The sequence below is a fragment of the Macaca thibetana genome, chromosome 8 (assembly GCF_024542745.1).
Source record: "Macaca thibetana thibetana isolate TM-01 chromosome 8, ASM2454274v1, whole genome shotgun sequence".
NCBI lineage: Eukaryota > Metazoa > Chordata > Mammalia > Primates > Cercopithecidae > Macaca > Macaca thibetana.
The window spans coordinates 117,697,711-117,714,191 of NC_065585.1; the positions used below are offsets into that span (position 1 = coordinate 117,697,711).

At 41.6% G+C, this 16,481-nt stretch overlaps 1 protein-coding gene across 3 annotated transcripts in view; it reads left to right on the top strand.

Moving 5' to 3' along the window:
- The window catches only part of EBF2 (EBF transcription factor 2), a 202,555-nt gene extending 199,636 nt beyond the window's left edge, over positions 1-2,919 (top strand). For all 3 annotated transcript variants that reach the window (XM_050800249.1, XM_050800251.1, XM_050800250.1), the window contains one exon: positions 2,265-2,919. In XM_050800249.1, the coding sequence (XP_050656206.1) occupies positions 2,265-2,296 (32 nt within the window). In that variant the 3' untranslated portion in view covers positions 2,297-2,919. The remainder of the gene's footprint in view (positions 1-2,264) is intronic.
- The last annotated feature ends 13,562 nt before the right edge of the window (positions 2,920-16,481 follow it).

The following is a 16,481-nucleotide window of genomic DNA, read 5'->3' on the forward strand; positions in this document are numbered from 1 at the left end:
TACAAGCAAAAAGTCAGAGTCTCCACCTAGCAGACATCAAGCCTACCCAGTCTGGATGTCGGACTAGGAGGAAGGGATATATCTCAAATCTGTTCTTCTCTGTCATTCAGGGGATCTTGTTCTTTGAGCACCTCTGCTGTTCCATGAGCCCCTTTGGTATCTCTCTGAGCACGCAGAAAAGGAAGGGGCTGAGGATTTTTCTTTTTGAGACAGGGTCTCACTCTGTCACACAGGTTGTAGCACAGTGGTGCCATCATGGCTCACTGCAGGCTTGACCTCCTGGGCTCAATAAGAGATTCTCTTACCTCAGCTTCCTGAGTAGCTGAGACTATAGGCATGTACTACCATGCCTGGCTAAGTTTTGTATTTTTTGCAGAGATGGGTTTTCGTCATGTTGCTCAGACTGGTCTTGAACTCCTGGGCTCAAGTGATCCTCCCACCTCAGCCTCCTAAAGAGCTGGGATTACAGGTATCAGCCACCGTGCCGAGTCAGGAGTTTTAAATATAATAGACAAATTGAAGTTCAGAATGTGACTCAGAATTCCATGCCAGAGAGCTCCACATACAGCATGGTTCCACCTACCTCATTTATCAGCTGCTTCCAGTTGATGAGTATAGATTGTCGAGATAATATTACACACTATGTGTCTGATTCCTTTTCCAGCTCCCTCCAGGAGAAAAAAAAAAAAAAAAAAAAACCCTCCTACACTCTGGGATAATTACTAGGGTTGCTATATCTCTAAGTCATCAGGGAGTGTCCAGAATTGAACCGCCTTTATTGAAAAGTTACATTGATTCAATATATAGTAATACAGGCAAAAATAATTAAGGCTTTGCTAGCTGTGTAAGACCTTAATCCAGATCTCACAAACATTCAATAAAGGCTGTATGGGCAGGGAAATAGACGGCTGACAATTTTGCCCGAGAGGACTAGCTGATGTGGAAAAAAGGGGCAGAGAAAGAGATGGAAGCATTGAGAAAAGCAGAGAGAATTTCAGCCATTTGCTTGGAAGCTTAGTAAGCAACACTCAGCAAAATGCTTCTATTATATTGACTAATTCCTTAGATGCAATGTAGATAGTAAAATGCAAAGGATCAAATTCTAGATATGATTTTAAAGGTTCTGATGCAAGGAAACTACTCTGCCATTTTCCAAGAATGTGAAAATCCCATGGGCTTATCCTCTGAAAGCCAAGGCTGGCGGAATACATTTTGCTGTGGGATTTTTCCACATTGTGCTGGTGCTGCTTTATTTGCCACATCTAGGGAAACCCTGGGAAGTGATTCCACCCAGAGAGGCATTGTCTGAATCCTCTTGGCCCAATGGAGGGAGAAAGAATTGGATTACTCCATTTATATAGGGTGATGAAGAGTAGGAACTGGGGGCTGAGCATGGTGGCTCATGCCTGTAATCCCAACATTTTGGGAGGCTGAGGTGGGTGAATCACCTGAGGCCAGGAGTTCAAGACCAACCTGGCCAACATGGCAAAACCCCATTCTCTACTAAAAATACAAAAATTCGCCAGGCGTGGTGGCTTGCACCTATAGTCCCAGCTACTCAGGAGGCGGAGGCTGAGGCAGGAGAATCACTTGAACCCAGGAGGTTTCAGTGAGCTGAGATGGCCCCGCTGCACTCCAGCCTGGGTGACAGAACAAGATTTCACCTCAGAAAAGAAGAGTGGGAATTAAGGAACTAAATGAAGTCTTCTATTCCAGTAATCAGCATTCATTTGCAATGAGCATCAGACATGAGCAGTGAGCACCAAAGGAAGATGAGCTAATTTAAAAAAAAAAAAATGCACTCACCAAAGAAGTGAAGGGTAGATAAAAAGCTTGATTTGTAATCAACGATGCCCTGGTAAATCAACAGGCTCAGCACCTGGAAGTTCCTTTCCTGTTCCACCTAAGTGATTTGGAGGAATATAATCTGGAAGTTATTTTAGTCGAATAAAAAAATATATCATGCATATATTACAGTTTAGTTTACATGTTTACATCTGTTGTCTCATTTATACAACCCATTAATATAAAACAAAACCAGGCAAAACTTCATCAAGGTTTCCTTGTACTTCAGTGATTCCATAAGGCTTCAGTGCCTTTAATGGGCTGTCTGCTAGGAGAACGGTCCTCATATCATCTGAGGGCACTGTGTCCTTGAATGGCATCAGACTCTATCATTCCCATCCCCTGCCCCTCACTCTGTGTCATAGCCTTGAACATAAAAAGTCCCCAAGTCTCATTCCTGTGCCACTCTTTCCTTGCAGCCATGACCGGACTTGTTGTACCCCCGATGTAAAGAAGAACTGCTTTCTTATAGCACAAAACTACTTACTCTGATGGACCAATAATGAAGAAAGCGCTATGAGCTCTTACGGGGGTGTAGTGGTGCCCCCACATGAACACGATGGACACCCTTGGGTCTGCAAGGAGCCGGCATCTTACTTGGTCCCACGTCCTCCTATAGCTCTGACGGTGGCTACACAAACTGACCCTCTTGGGGACAAGGACAAAAGGTGTCATTGACGTAGTCAGTGCTAAGAGCAGAAATGCAATTCTTTGTTACGAACATTATGAAAACCACCTTCCTATGTTTGTAAAATATTTAAGAAAAAATTGGCAAACAATTAATGCTTAATATTTTGGATACTATTTGTTTTTCTTTGTAGGAAAAAAAAAGTTGAAAGTTTCTATTTTCTATGAAGCCTTTCAGATACCAATTTAGTTTATGCAGAAAAAAATTGAACAAAACAGGGTACCAGCATGGAAGACTTTCTTAAAACGCAACCTGAATTGAATGACGAAATGTTGTATGTGTGTTTGCTTATAGCTTAATCTCTAAAAAAAAAATGAACAAAAAAAGGGAAAAATTTTAAAATGTTTTACAATTATTTAAATAAATAAACGTGTAACTTATTGTAAGTAGAGGTAGAAATTAAGACCTTTTTTTTGGAAGAGAGAGGGATTTCTCTTCCTGATGTAAAATGAAAATGATGCAAACATGTAGTAACAAGTTTTAAAGGTGTGTGATTATTACTGCAGTTACTTACTAGACTCTTATCCCTTGTCCTGCACCCCCTTCTTTTCCATCATTTTATTGACCCAAGGGCAAGAACATGTAGAATCCCACAGAACAACCTAATGCAGAAACAGAGACTCTAGCACATGCACACACAAATACTCCAACCCATCAATTCATCCCCAGTTCTGTCTGATTTCTAAATAGTCCACACTCTGTGAATATTTTTTAAAAATTCATATTATTAGTTTTCAACATTCTTTCCTGAGCAATCCAGAGAATTCCTATCTTTCAGTGTGTCTCAGGCTTTCAGCATCCCAAGGAAAGAAGCGTCTCACCTTCTAGCAGAGCCAAAACCACAGACTTTCTTAACCAAGGGACCCTTTGGGAATTCCTCACCAGAACCCCACCACTCCCTCCTCTTTGGGTGCCTGGTTCAGTACAGAGGTACACAGCCCCATAGAACTTCAGAAACAGGGTTTGGAGAAGATAACTGTGTTTGATGGACTGTTTAGAGTCAGTCTTAGAACATCCAAGTCCTTTTCTAAATTTCCTCTTTTATGGCATGAAAGTCTCTTGAAAAACAGCTATCCCACTCAACACTGTTTCTAGTCAAGAATGACATGGGATGTGCGAGAGGGATATTAAAAGCCCTAATTCCCTCTTCTGATGTTCAAAGAAAGGCAAGACCAGATTCTTGGGACATCCAGAGATTAGGAACGTCGGTGTTCTATGCAGCACAGTTACCCAGCCCTTTGATGGGCTCTTCATAGCTCTTAGAAAGGAAGAACCTTGCCTTAGCTGCTAACAGTGGTTGATTCTTGAAAGCCTATGTGATCCTAGAGACACATCCAGGCATATTTGGATTGCCAATAAGGATGTCACTTGTTTCCACACTGGGGTTCTCCTTATTGACTCCTGAGCACCACAGTAGTCTATACACAGACTTAGTTTGGGGATCTTAGTTGGGACTTCAGCGTTAGAAATAGATGCAGCACTCATGGAAAAACATCATGAGTGCATCTGAGCCAATTTTAGATTACTTCATTAATTCTGCATACCTTCTCTTTGACCCATTGAGGCAGGCCCACACCTATCCAGCCCCAACTGTCTTATTTGCCTTTAACCCATTCTGGAATTACCCAATATGACTTATACTATTTCTATGCACATGAGAATTCAAGGTTTTAGAAACCTGGCATGCTTATAAGTACTGCTGACAGTCCCTCATAGTCAGGGCTTAATGCGCCAAAATACACGGAAACATAAGAGAAAAAGTCCCCCAGTGAGAAACCTGATTGATGGAAGGGGAAGAATGTGTGGAATACGAACGTTACCTTCCAAAAGTGAAGGCAGAGCAAAATTAAGCATGTTTAGCCCTGGATTTGAGCCAATCCAACATAAGGAAATTTTTTTTTTAAAGTAGCATTGCTTTTAGAACCTGTGAATTTTCCTCTTGCATGAAGATGAGTGCAGTACAGTCTTCAAAATGATTGTAGAATTTGTTGGTAGCTTTACACCGAAAGATGCGTGTAACTAAATACCAGACATCCTTGACCATTCAGCTAGAACTCTGGCAGCAACAGAGCTATTTAATTGTACAAATGTGTGTAAGGATTATTTTTAGTGTACTAATAAATTAAAAACAAAGCTACCCTGTCCTTGTTAGTCATTGCTATTCAATCATTCCAGTCCCAAGTTATTTTTGTGCCACTTGGAATACGAGTATTTCTATTGGTAACTAGAAACTCTATCCTATGTTTGTAAGAGGAGCTGTGTAAGATTTTTTTCATTTAAAGGGACAATTTACTTCATTATTTATCTCATTCTTTTGTTATAGCATTGTAATTCTTCTCAGTTTTTCTTTGCACATTTCAATATGCATGGTTTAAAAACCATTAACTTCTCTACCTTTTGTACAGTAAGGTTTCATTTCAAACTGTATAGTTTCATTTTATTGTTTTGCTTTGTCAGTTATATACAGTATAAAGTTGCTATGCACAGAGCTTTTTGTAAAGACAGCTTTTTTGTTTACTGTTTTTAATGGTCTTACTTAAAGAATATCTTGTTTGTAAAATGAATATGTCTACTTCAGTTTTAAACTTTAAATTATCCTAACAAAAAAATAAAATTTTTGTACTGTAAAAATGAGTGGACCTTTGCTTTTTCTTTTTTTGGAGTAGTAGTTTGGAATTTGTTCTTAATGTTGGCAATTTTCTCATAACTGCTGGTCCCTGAGTTCTATTTGAGGAACTCTTACTATAGATTTTGTTTAAATGGAATGTGTACTAAGTTATTCCCTTAAAGGAGAGCATATGACTTTTGTTCATTTTTCTGTGTATATTGATATATCCATCTGTTCAAATTCATTCATAAAAATAACCTCAAAACTGAAAGGATCCTGTTTGCTCTGTTGGATTTTGGCTATATAGAATTCCTGAGGCAGGTGGGCAGTCTCCTCTGATTTGAAATTGCTTGTTGAACAAATGTTAAAACTTGAGCTGTCAGACACTTGGTGAAGAATCACAGGCTAGAACACAAAGACTTGACGTCTCTTCTTAAATCATAGGAAAGGAGGGAGATGTATACTCATGGAAGAAAATAATACATAGACGATAGCTCACTCAAGAAGATAGGGCGCAGAGGCTTGGAGAAGACACCCAGACAGAGGGTTGGAGCTGTCAGAGAGGGTTCCTTCGTGGGAGGCAGGGCTGGACCAGGGCTCCAAAGACCAGCAGGAGTTTTGCAGTAGAGGAGGTTAGTAGCGAGCCCTCCAGATGGGAAGGACAACACAAAGGCATGCGAAGGGAAATTCACAAAGCAACTTAGGAGAACTGGATCCTACGTGTGATTTTTCAACCAGAGTATTCACAAGTGTACTTAAAATTGGATTAGTTCATTTCTCTCTAGGAGGGTACAGATATCTTCAAACCACACGCATTGCCCTCCTCACAGAAGTGGATGAAATGCTGCTTCGAAACACTGAAAAAGTCACTGCGTTTTTGACTTTCTCAATGAAAACTAGCTCTCTGCCTAGTTGGACGTTCTTCCCTTCGATCTCTGCATGGCTGTTGCCTTCTCATCCTTCAGGCCTCAGTTTAAATATCACCTACCGAGGGAGGCCTCCAGTGACCACCTGCGATGCAGATTCCCCTTCTTATTCTCCATAATTAAACTCTGTTTGTGCCCTTGTCGCACTTTGCATTCATTTGTTTGTTTCCTGCTGGCTGCTCCCTCCACTTTAGACAGAAAGCTCATAAGGACAGGGACCGCATCAGTCTCAACCCCATATGTGACCGAGGTTCTCAACACATGCTTGTTGGATGAGTGAACGAGCGGACTCAGTTCGGACTCCCAGAGGCAGCCCTGCCTTGTCATGTGGGAGAGGCCGCTGATTTGTTACAAACAACAGAAAATGGCATCATTGGCAGAATCCACTCCTTAGGGACTCTCTTGTCAGTCAACTAATCAAAAGAATTATGAAGTGTGTCTATAATGTAATGTGGCTGGATGTTTAACAGAGAAAACTCAAAATGGGAAGGAAATGAGGAGGAAGCAACCTCTGGCTGGTCGCCTGTTGCAGAGGTTGTTCAGCCCTGGAACTTACCCCATGTGGATTCTCTTACTCGGATGTGATTCTAGAACCAGAATCTGGATCTTTTAGGGAAATGTACATTCCATTCCTGTTCCAGGTAGGACAATGTTAACCACACACTTGAATCTCAAAGAGTGTTTGGTGCATTTACCAAATGGCAAGAAGTCCAGAGTGGCTGTTGGGCACTGAATGTGAGAGTGTTAAAATTTGAAACTTTAAGAATTAGGTGGGGACTATGTCCTAAAAGACTTTGTTCACAATGCCAAAGACTTTAGACTTCATACATTGATCTATACTGCAGGTAACGGAACTAAAAGAAACTTACGGAGTGACATGATCAACTTTAGGCTTTACATAAATCATAATAACTACAATATGGGTGATGGATTGGAGATTGGAGATATTAGAGGCAAGGAGACCAATTAGGCAAGGACCAAAGACAGTTGATGAGCACCAGTGTGCTGGGCCATTGTTTATGACTGGTGTCCTTTCTAATTGCTCAGCACCTGTGTGGCAACGGTTGTGAAATGATTTAAAATTGCTCCTGCAATTAAGATACTATTGCGATAGTCTAAACACAAATGACTCATACCTGAACTAAGGCATGACAATAGAGATGGAAAGCAGAGGAAAGATTTGAGAGAGAACGTTTTACAGTTTGACAAGAGTTACCAACTAATGAAACGCTGGAATGAAGAGAATGGGGTGACTAGAATAAATCCCAGTTTGCCAGTTAGACAATCAGATTTTGCGATATCACTAACTGAAGTAGGGAGTACAGAGGGGGAATATCTTGGGAAAGGTGGAAAGAAATGATTTTAAATTGGGGCACACCTGGCACACATCTTCCTCTTCCTTCTTGGTTCGCTGAAGTTTGTTTTCTAGCAGTTCAATCAAGAAGGACTTAGGAGAATTATGCTCCTTGGTTCATGCACACCAAAAAGAGATTATTTCTATTTGAATGGCTATTTGGTTAAGTATTAAATCTAAAATTGGGGGGTTTATACTTTGAGGATTCACAGGAGTTTTTGTTTATTTGCTGTGTTGCTGTGGCGATGTCTAAAGCCATGCTTTTCTTCACCTCTTATTTTCCTTATTTAAGCAAGGCAATCCTATAATTTTTTTGTGTAAGTCATGACACTTTTGAGAGTGAGGGAGAACACAATACATAATTATGGCTGGAAAACAGATGCAAATTGAGACTAACTCAAGGTCTCTCTATTTACAAGTGACTTGATCTTTTTGTCTGCCAGCCCCAGAGGCTTTCTATGGGAAGCCAGTCCCTTTACCAGGATACAGCTGGATGTTGATTGTCCTGTGTCGTTTTTTTTTCCCAGTGTTCCCTTTCAATGTGTAGATTCAAGTCGTCTTTTATTACTGGAAACATTTCTTTAATTATGATGTTAAAATATATTCTCTGTTCCTTCATTCTGGTCCTTCTGGTCTTCCTTTCTGGTCTTTCTGAAGACACAAGTGAGGCTCTCTAGTGTCCATTGTTTCTGTCCGTCACATCCTCTCTAAATGCACACCGTTTGCTTGCCTTTCTCACTCTTGTCTGCCTTTGTATTCCAATTTCTCAGTGGCTTTTATTTTTTCTTTCACTATTTTCACGAGTTGTTCCAGGTTATATTTCATCGTTTTCATTGTGTTGCCCAGTTTCATGGAACTACTGCATCTCTGCATTGAGCTACTGTTTCACAGAAATATTATTTTTTAAAATTATTAAGGCAATGAGCTTGATCAGAATTACCACCAGCTCCATGAGAACCTTTTTCTTTCTGGTGAGTGTCCATCAACTATCCATTGTTTTCCTTTCCTTTTTCCTTCCCCACTCCTTCATAGTGTATGCATATATATCATATTATGATACCTTTTTGATAGTATTTATCTTTGATTGAAGTGAACTTTTCCTGGACCAGCTATTTGCCAGAAATTTGGGAGGGGAGGGTCAGGGCTATGTATTAGGATAACAAAAATTCTTATTTCAGAATTCTTATGTGTATACATGCGTGTGTGTGTGTGTGTGTGAGAGAGAGAGAGAGAGAGAAAGAGAGAGAGAAAGAGGGAGAGAGAGGGAGAAAGAGAGAGAGAGAGAGAGAGAGAGAGAGAGAGAGAGAGAGAGAGAGAGAGAGAGAGGGAGAGAGAGAGAGAGCACCTTTTTTTTTTTTTTTTTTTGAGAAGGAGTCTTGCTCTGTCACCAAGGCTGGAGTGCAGTGGTATGATCACGGTCCACTGCAACCTCTCCCTCCTGGGTTCAAGTGATTCTCATGCCTCAGTCTCCCAGGTAGCTGAGATTACAGGCATGCATCACCACATCTGGTTAATTTTTGTATTTTTTAATAGGGTCAGGGTTCGCCATGTTGGCCAGGCTGGTCTCGAACTCCTGGCCTCAAGTGATCCTCCTCGGCCTCCCAGAGTGCTAAGATTATAGGTGTGAGCCACCGCACCTGCTGGACCACTCTTCCTTGCCAACTGGCCACTTCTTACATCTATGGCTTGTTTGGGTGATTTCCTCATTCAGTTCTGCCTACTGAGCTTCATCTTTCTGCTAGATGAGGCCCAGAGATATGTCTGCAGTCAGACTACATGCTCATCCCAGTGGCTACAAACAAGAGGCTGCTGGTTTGGGCCTTTGAGATAGTCCTACTGTTTCCCCTCAGCTTTGTCTGACATTGCAGCTGAAGCAGGCTTTCTCAGTCTCTCCACATTCCTGTTTGATTTTCACAGCCATTGCCACCCCTTTCTCATACATTGTGATTTGGGGTAACCTGTTTTCCCAGTTTCATCAAAAAATAAATTCATGCCTCTCTTTCTCATCTCTCTATTTTCTTTTGAGTGATTCTGAGAGGGAAGTGGTGGAAAGGTCGTAGAATGGCACTTTAGCCTGGATGTCAGCATCATGGTAATTCAAGAAAAAGGGAGAACTACAAAGCACCGTGAACTTCATTCTACCACCGCGTATCAGCTTACCTCTGACCTCGCAGACTACCCTTGATAACCAGCTCTGTGGCCCAGCTCAGTGACACTTTTCACTTTCTCCATTGGATCCTGCCAAATACAGATAATACAACACAGGCAATTTCCTAAATAACAAATAAAAGTGATCATCCAGCTGAAGTTTATTATGCTGAATAATACACAGAAAGGAATTCATTGCCTGGCTCTTGGAAATCTGTTGAAGGGCACACAAACTGTCACACCATTGGGAGTATTGAAGGAGGTGGTTTTTTATTTATTTCCCTAAAACTGAGCCCACCTTTTATAGCAAAACCTTATTTTCAATTCATTTTATGAATCAGAGATCTGGATTCAAATTCAAGTTCTAGAATCCTTAACTATGCAATCGTGAATAAATCACCACATTCTTCTCAAGTACAAAACAAGGACAAGGACAACTACACAGGCATATATGTATACGTAGATACATGCATATGTGTGTATACATATAACTACATTCATACATAAAATAGTTATTAGGATTAAATTTTTAAAAATACGTATTTTAGAGAATGTAAGCTCAATGAAGGTTGAATTCATTTATCTGGCTATTTCCTTCACTACTATATTCCTAGCACCTAGCATAGTATAATACTTGACAAAAGCAGGCACTCCATAAAAAAATTAACAATTTATTGAATATGTAAAATACTTACATGTGACAGAGATTCAGTAAATCCAGCAACAAGAGCATCTTCAACATGGGCTTTTGGAAACACAGACTTGGATTTGAATCCCAGCTCTCCCACTTGCCAGTACCAGCAAGGGAAGGGAACAAGCAGTGACACAGCATTCTCTGGTTCATCATCTTTGAAAGAGCAGGATGTCAACACCTGGTCCTGCCTTGGGGGTCAGTTAACATCTTCCTCTCAACAGCCCCGCTTGCTTATCTAATGGGTACTAAAAAGGAAAGCAGTCAAGATACGGTTTCACTGTAGTTCATTTGTGGACAAAAGAGTGACTAGCAATAGGACCATTATTTGGCCACAGATATTCTTTGATCCAACAGTAAAAATTAGGTTAGAACAATGGGCCCCATACCCAGGAAATAGCTCCCAAGCACTCAGAGTGCTTGGAAGTGAGTGGTACAGCCAGGAGAAACCACAGTCCCAGGTCTTTGTAAGCAATAGAAAAAAAAGAGTAAAGATGTGTCCTAACCACCAGTCCATTTTCTTCTATTAAAAGTTAACAAGAATTTTTTATCAGAGACTAGAACATCTGGTGTGTCATGGCTATGACTTTTGAGAACAAAGCAAACATTGTTTTCAATCCCAGATTTTCACAAGTCCAAGAGTTTGAACCCATGAAAAATTGCTCTTAAAACAAGAATGAGACCAAAATGACTTTTAATACAAAATCCAAATATCACCACTTCTGAACTGAGCAAGAGCAGAATAGTTGCATAGCACTCTAAGTGTCCCAAAGATTAGGGTTACATAAATTTGAAATATTATAGTCATTAAATATAAATAATAATACTTGTTGATAATAATGATAATGACTAATACAGTGGAAATGCTAAACTTCCACTCTTTCCACTGTGGAGTAGCAGAATGAGTGTGAGCATTGGAAACCAACAGACATGAGTTCAAATCCTATCTCCATCCCTCACTATAATTACTTTACAAGCTGCAATTTCACCATCTGTAAAAATGGTGATAAGAAGACCTTTATGCCAAGAGTCTTTGCCTGCCAAGATTGTTGTGATGTTTAAATACAATAATGAATGTCATAGTGGCAGACACAGTAAGTGTTCAGCTCTATATGTTTGTTTCTTTCCCCTTAGCCTGGGATAAAAAATTAACATGTGTTTATCTGGAAAGCCACCCATCGCTCTTTCCTTACAACTCCTCCCTGGCAGCACAGAAAAGAGGATTATTAATTAGCCAGTGTTTGTGAAACACTTAGAAGATGAAAGTGCTGAGTGCGGAACAGCACCATTTACATCACAATACATGGGTTGGCTGCTCCTTCAAGTGGATCCACTTACAATGTAAGGCAGGCCTAATGGATGTGTTCCTGTCATTCAAAAATCAATGTGGGAGTCTCTGGAAAAGGCATGTGTCTGCCTGCTGTGCTATAGCCAGTCCAATGCAGTAGGCAGACAATCTTGAAGAGGCAATAGATGGATAATGCTCTAACACAGTGATCCTTAACTTTTATGGCACCAGGGACCAGTTTTGTGGAAGGCAATTTTTCCACGGACCAGAAGAGGGGGATGGTTTTGGATGATTGAAGTGCATTACACTTATTGTGCACTTTATTTCTATTATTACATTGTATTAATAATATGTGATGAAATAATTATAAAACTCACCATAATATAGAATCAGTGGAAGCCCTGAGCTTGTTTCCCTGCAACTAGATGGTCCCATCTGGGGGTGATGGAGACAGACACAGATCATCAGGCATTAGATTCTCATAAGGAACACCCAACAGAGATCCCTCACATATGCAGTTCCAATAGGGTTTGTGCTCCTATGAGAATCTAATACTGTCGCTGACCTGACAGGATACGGAGCTCAGGCAGTAATGCAAGAGATGGGAGTGGCTGTAGATACAGATGAAGCTTTACTCGCTCACCTGCCGCTCACCTCCAGCTGTGTGGCCCTGTTCCTAACAGGCCATGGATTGGTACCAGCCCATGGCCTAGGGGTTGGGGACCCCTGCTCTAATAGCCATGGTAATGAGAAACCAGAAAGGAGGTCAAAATTGTATCTAATTGAAACCTACAAATAGCCCTAAATTCCCTTTAGCAACAACAAGGGTATCTGGTGGATTTTGTTTTCACATTGTCTCCTTTCCCTGGCAGATCTTAGGAGAAGAAAATCAATTCTACATAAATGGCAAAAGCAGTGTTCCCCAAGCTGGGGCTGACAGACCCCTAGGAAAAAAGCATCATGTCCTAGTGGAGGAGCTGGAAGCTGTAGATCTCCAACACCGATTTCCAGTATTTGGTTCTCCACTGCTCCTGATCACATGGGAAGATTACACTTTCCCCTGTTGTTTCAGCAAAACATCATCCATCACTGTAAATTAGTGTTGTTAATATTGAACTTATTGATTTTGTGGTTTTCATGGTTTTTACTTTGTGAATTATTTTTATTAAAACAAACATATATAAAAGCATTTGAATGGAATCTTAAATTTTAGCTTTGTGCAAATTTTAATACAATTCCAAATAATTTACAAATAATTTAAGAAACACCACAGCCTTTTAAAGTTTAAAAATTTTTTTTCTTAATCCTAAATTCTTAATTTGGAAATATATTACTCAGATTTGAGGATCACTGAACTATGAGAATGAGAAAAAGGAGGAAAAGTCTTAGTAATCGACAAATTGGGTCATCATTCCTTGAATACTCAAGACTTGGCTGCATGTTGATTCCTGTGTTCTGTCTTCTGCACCAATAGAAGAAACCTCCATGTATTATTCCAGTATTTTACTTTTACCTCTGAATTATGCTCATATCCACAAATCCCAGCCAAGGGCCTATTGAATAATTGTCCCCACATGTAACATTTTCCTGGTGATGTTTTCCTTTCCTTGATCCTATGAAATATAGAAATGTGTTTCTAATTATTAGCAGAACCACCTGGTAACTGCACCATATCATCTCAATAATATGACTCTTTTTTTTTTTTTTTTTTTTTTTTGAGACGGAGTCTCGCTCTGTTGCCCAGGCTGGAGTGCAGTGGCGCGATCTCGGCTCACTGCAAGCTCCGCCTCCCAGGTTCACGCCATTCTCCTGCCTCAGCCTCCCGAGTAGCTGGGACTACAGGCGCCCACAACCGCGCCCGGCTAATTTTTTGTATTTTTAGTAGAGACGGGGTTTCACCGTGGTCTCGATCTCCTGACCTTGTGATCCGCCCGCCTCGGCCTCCCAAAGTGCTGGGATTACAGGCGTGAGCCACCGCGCCCGGCCCCCAATATGACTCATTTAGTATACAGTTTGGTAGAACTCAGTCATGTTTGACGCCATCCAAGAAAAATTAGTTAGGACAATAACCTCACATAACACAGGCTCACCTATAACCAAGGTGATCATATTTTGTTAGCCAATAGTAAGAAATTATGACTTGACAAGTATAAATATATCTGAAATTGGAGTTGTCCTGGAAAAATCCAGGACATACAGATTTCTATGGCATAAGGCACAAAAATCACCTATGAAGTGATGCTGTGGTGTCTTCGTTTTCTTAAGAACTTAAAGCAACTGGTTCTTCTATCCATTGTCCTTACACCTGTACATGTGGGCGGAGGCCCAAGAATCTATCACTTCCTTGAATTCACTGAGTGTGAAGGAGGTGAGCAAAGAAATTAACCAGCTCTTCTGGGAAACTTACCTCTGCCTTTGCAGGGAAACTGAATAGAAATCTCTTCCTGCATAATAAGGATTTTACAAAACTGACCCCTTCTTTAGACTTGGCAGGGTTGGCATGCTGATGAGGGAAGAGGTTGTCCAGATGCCTAAGAAAATGCTTATATGTCAGGCTAAATTTTTCTTCTATGTTGAATCATGGCCCAAGGACCCCCAAATTTGTAAGCCTGTGCTAATTTGCATCGATAGCTTCCATACTCTTTCTTAATTCTTTGTTTTTATTCTTACTGTTTTAAGTATGAATGTCAGAGAGTGGAAGAAGAGATCAAATGAAGAGAGGGCATGGCATAGATTTGATCTTCCAATAGAGAATAGAAGAAAGGTTTCTTAGTATAGCAGTCCATTCTGGCATGGAACTGAGTACCATGGAAAGTTCAGTTAAGGAATTTTGAGAGACCTTGGGCACAGGAAGGAGCAGTCAAAGAGAAATCAGAAGTAGCACCAAAATTCTAACCTGTAGGACATATTTTGATATTGGGAGTGGACGGGGGCTATAGGTTCATTAGAACACAGGAGATGAGATTGATGGCATCCACCCACAAGAAATGATAGCAGAAAGTGGAACCGCACCTTGAGGTTCATCAGAGTGGCAGAGGAGAAGGCACCTGTGGCACAGGCAGCAGCTGGAGGAGGTGTGAGGGAGCTAAGAAGATGCAATAAAAAGATGAGGGATAGGCCTGGGAAGGATGATTTCCCCAACATGTTCCAACCTGGTTTCCAAAAACCAGTGACTCCAACAATGGTAACAAAGAAAATGACATAAACTACATGAGTACTAAGAGCCAAGCCAGGTTGGCACACAAAACCAACATAGAATACACAATTTAATAGTTGTAGTCTACTTATGAAAGTTGTGCCACCACCATCCCTACCTAATTTGAGAACAGCTCCATCACCCCAAGGTCTTAAATGCCTTTTCCCTTGGATCTATCTTTCCATATTTCTTTAAGAAGTGCCCTTTTTTGGTGTCCTGTCTCAAGCATGGGTGGAAATGCCAGGTGAGCCTGCCTGTTGTGCCAACCTCCATGCAGTAGAGACCTTCACAAGGTATCCTTTCCCCCAGCAAGGCTTAGTCACGTGCACATAATGCTGTATGGGGCTCTTTTAAGCACATAGGGTAGCTTATGTCTGAAGCAGGCAGCTGGGCTGCAATGGAAGGACTTAGAATCAGAAGGGCTACTTTCAAATCTCAGTTGAACTCTTGATTGTGTCAGCTCTTGACCTCTCTGAGACTCCATTCCTTGTTCTGCAAAAATGGGCCAACTTCTCCTTATCTTGTGAGGGTAAGAATGAAATGAGGTGACTCCTATGAACACAAGTAACACAGAGAAGGGATCAACACACATGAGTAGAATTCAATGTTCTTGAATGTAAATGAAGAAATCAAACTTTTTAAAAAAGGGATTGTTTTTCAATTCTCCCACACAGATAAGTAATAAATCATCAGTAGGCAATTATGGAGAAGTCTTCCCAAAATGAGATTAGGGTGGGGGCAGGGCCAAGATGGCCGACCAGAAGCAACAACGTTCGGAGGCTCCCATTGAAAAAAAAAACATAGTAAGTGTGTGAATCCTTTACCAGCAACCAAGGTATCCATGTTCTCTCCTCAAAATTGACTAGAGGGCTGGTGTCACCCACGGAGAGAAGGAAGAACAGTGTGCTGCAGCGGCACACCTCAGAACCACACAGGGAAGGGGAACCTCCTCCCCGCAGCCAAAGGAGGTGGTGAGTAAGCCTGCTACCCGTGCTACCCAGCCACGGAAACTATGCTTTTGCCATGGACCTGTGCAACCCATGGATCGGAAGATCCCATTTGTGAACCCACGCCACCAGGGCCTAGCATCCTAACTACAGAATGCTTACAGCCTCTCAGCTGGAATCTGTTTAAGCCTAACTGAACTCCCCGGGGGAAGGGCGACCAACATCAGCTATGGCTGCCTGCTGTCTAAGCCGGTTGAGCTCCTTGGGGGAGAGGCAGCAGCCAGCACTGGGACTCACAACTGCCTAACATGCTAAGCTCCCTGGGCAGAGGAAGGGGCAGCACTCATTTCTATAGCTCCAGGCTATACTTTTCCCCTGTTGGAGCCAGGGAGACTGGACAGCTTGGCCCCAAGACTTGTCCTCACAGCCCAACACAACGGCTGTGGCAGTCTGTGGCCAGAGTGCCTCTTCAGAACTAACCCTGACCCATCTTTCCTCATTGGGTGGGGCTTCCCTGCGGGATTTCCAGTAACTCCAGCCAGAGGATCAGGGACACAATTCAGATCTCCCTGGGCATGAGCCCCCTAGCGGGAGGGGTGGCCATAGTCTCTGCGGACTAGCAGACTTAACCTCTCCTCCTGGCACTTCTGAGGAATCCAGGCAGCCCAGATGAGCGGGTTTACCCCCAGTGAAACACACCCTCTCCACCAAGAAATGAAGAACAAAGTGCTTCGTTAAAGGTGTCCTGCTCCCCGTGCTACCCAACTGGATGAGACCCTCCAACAGGGGT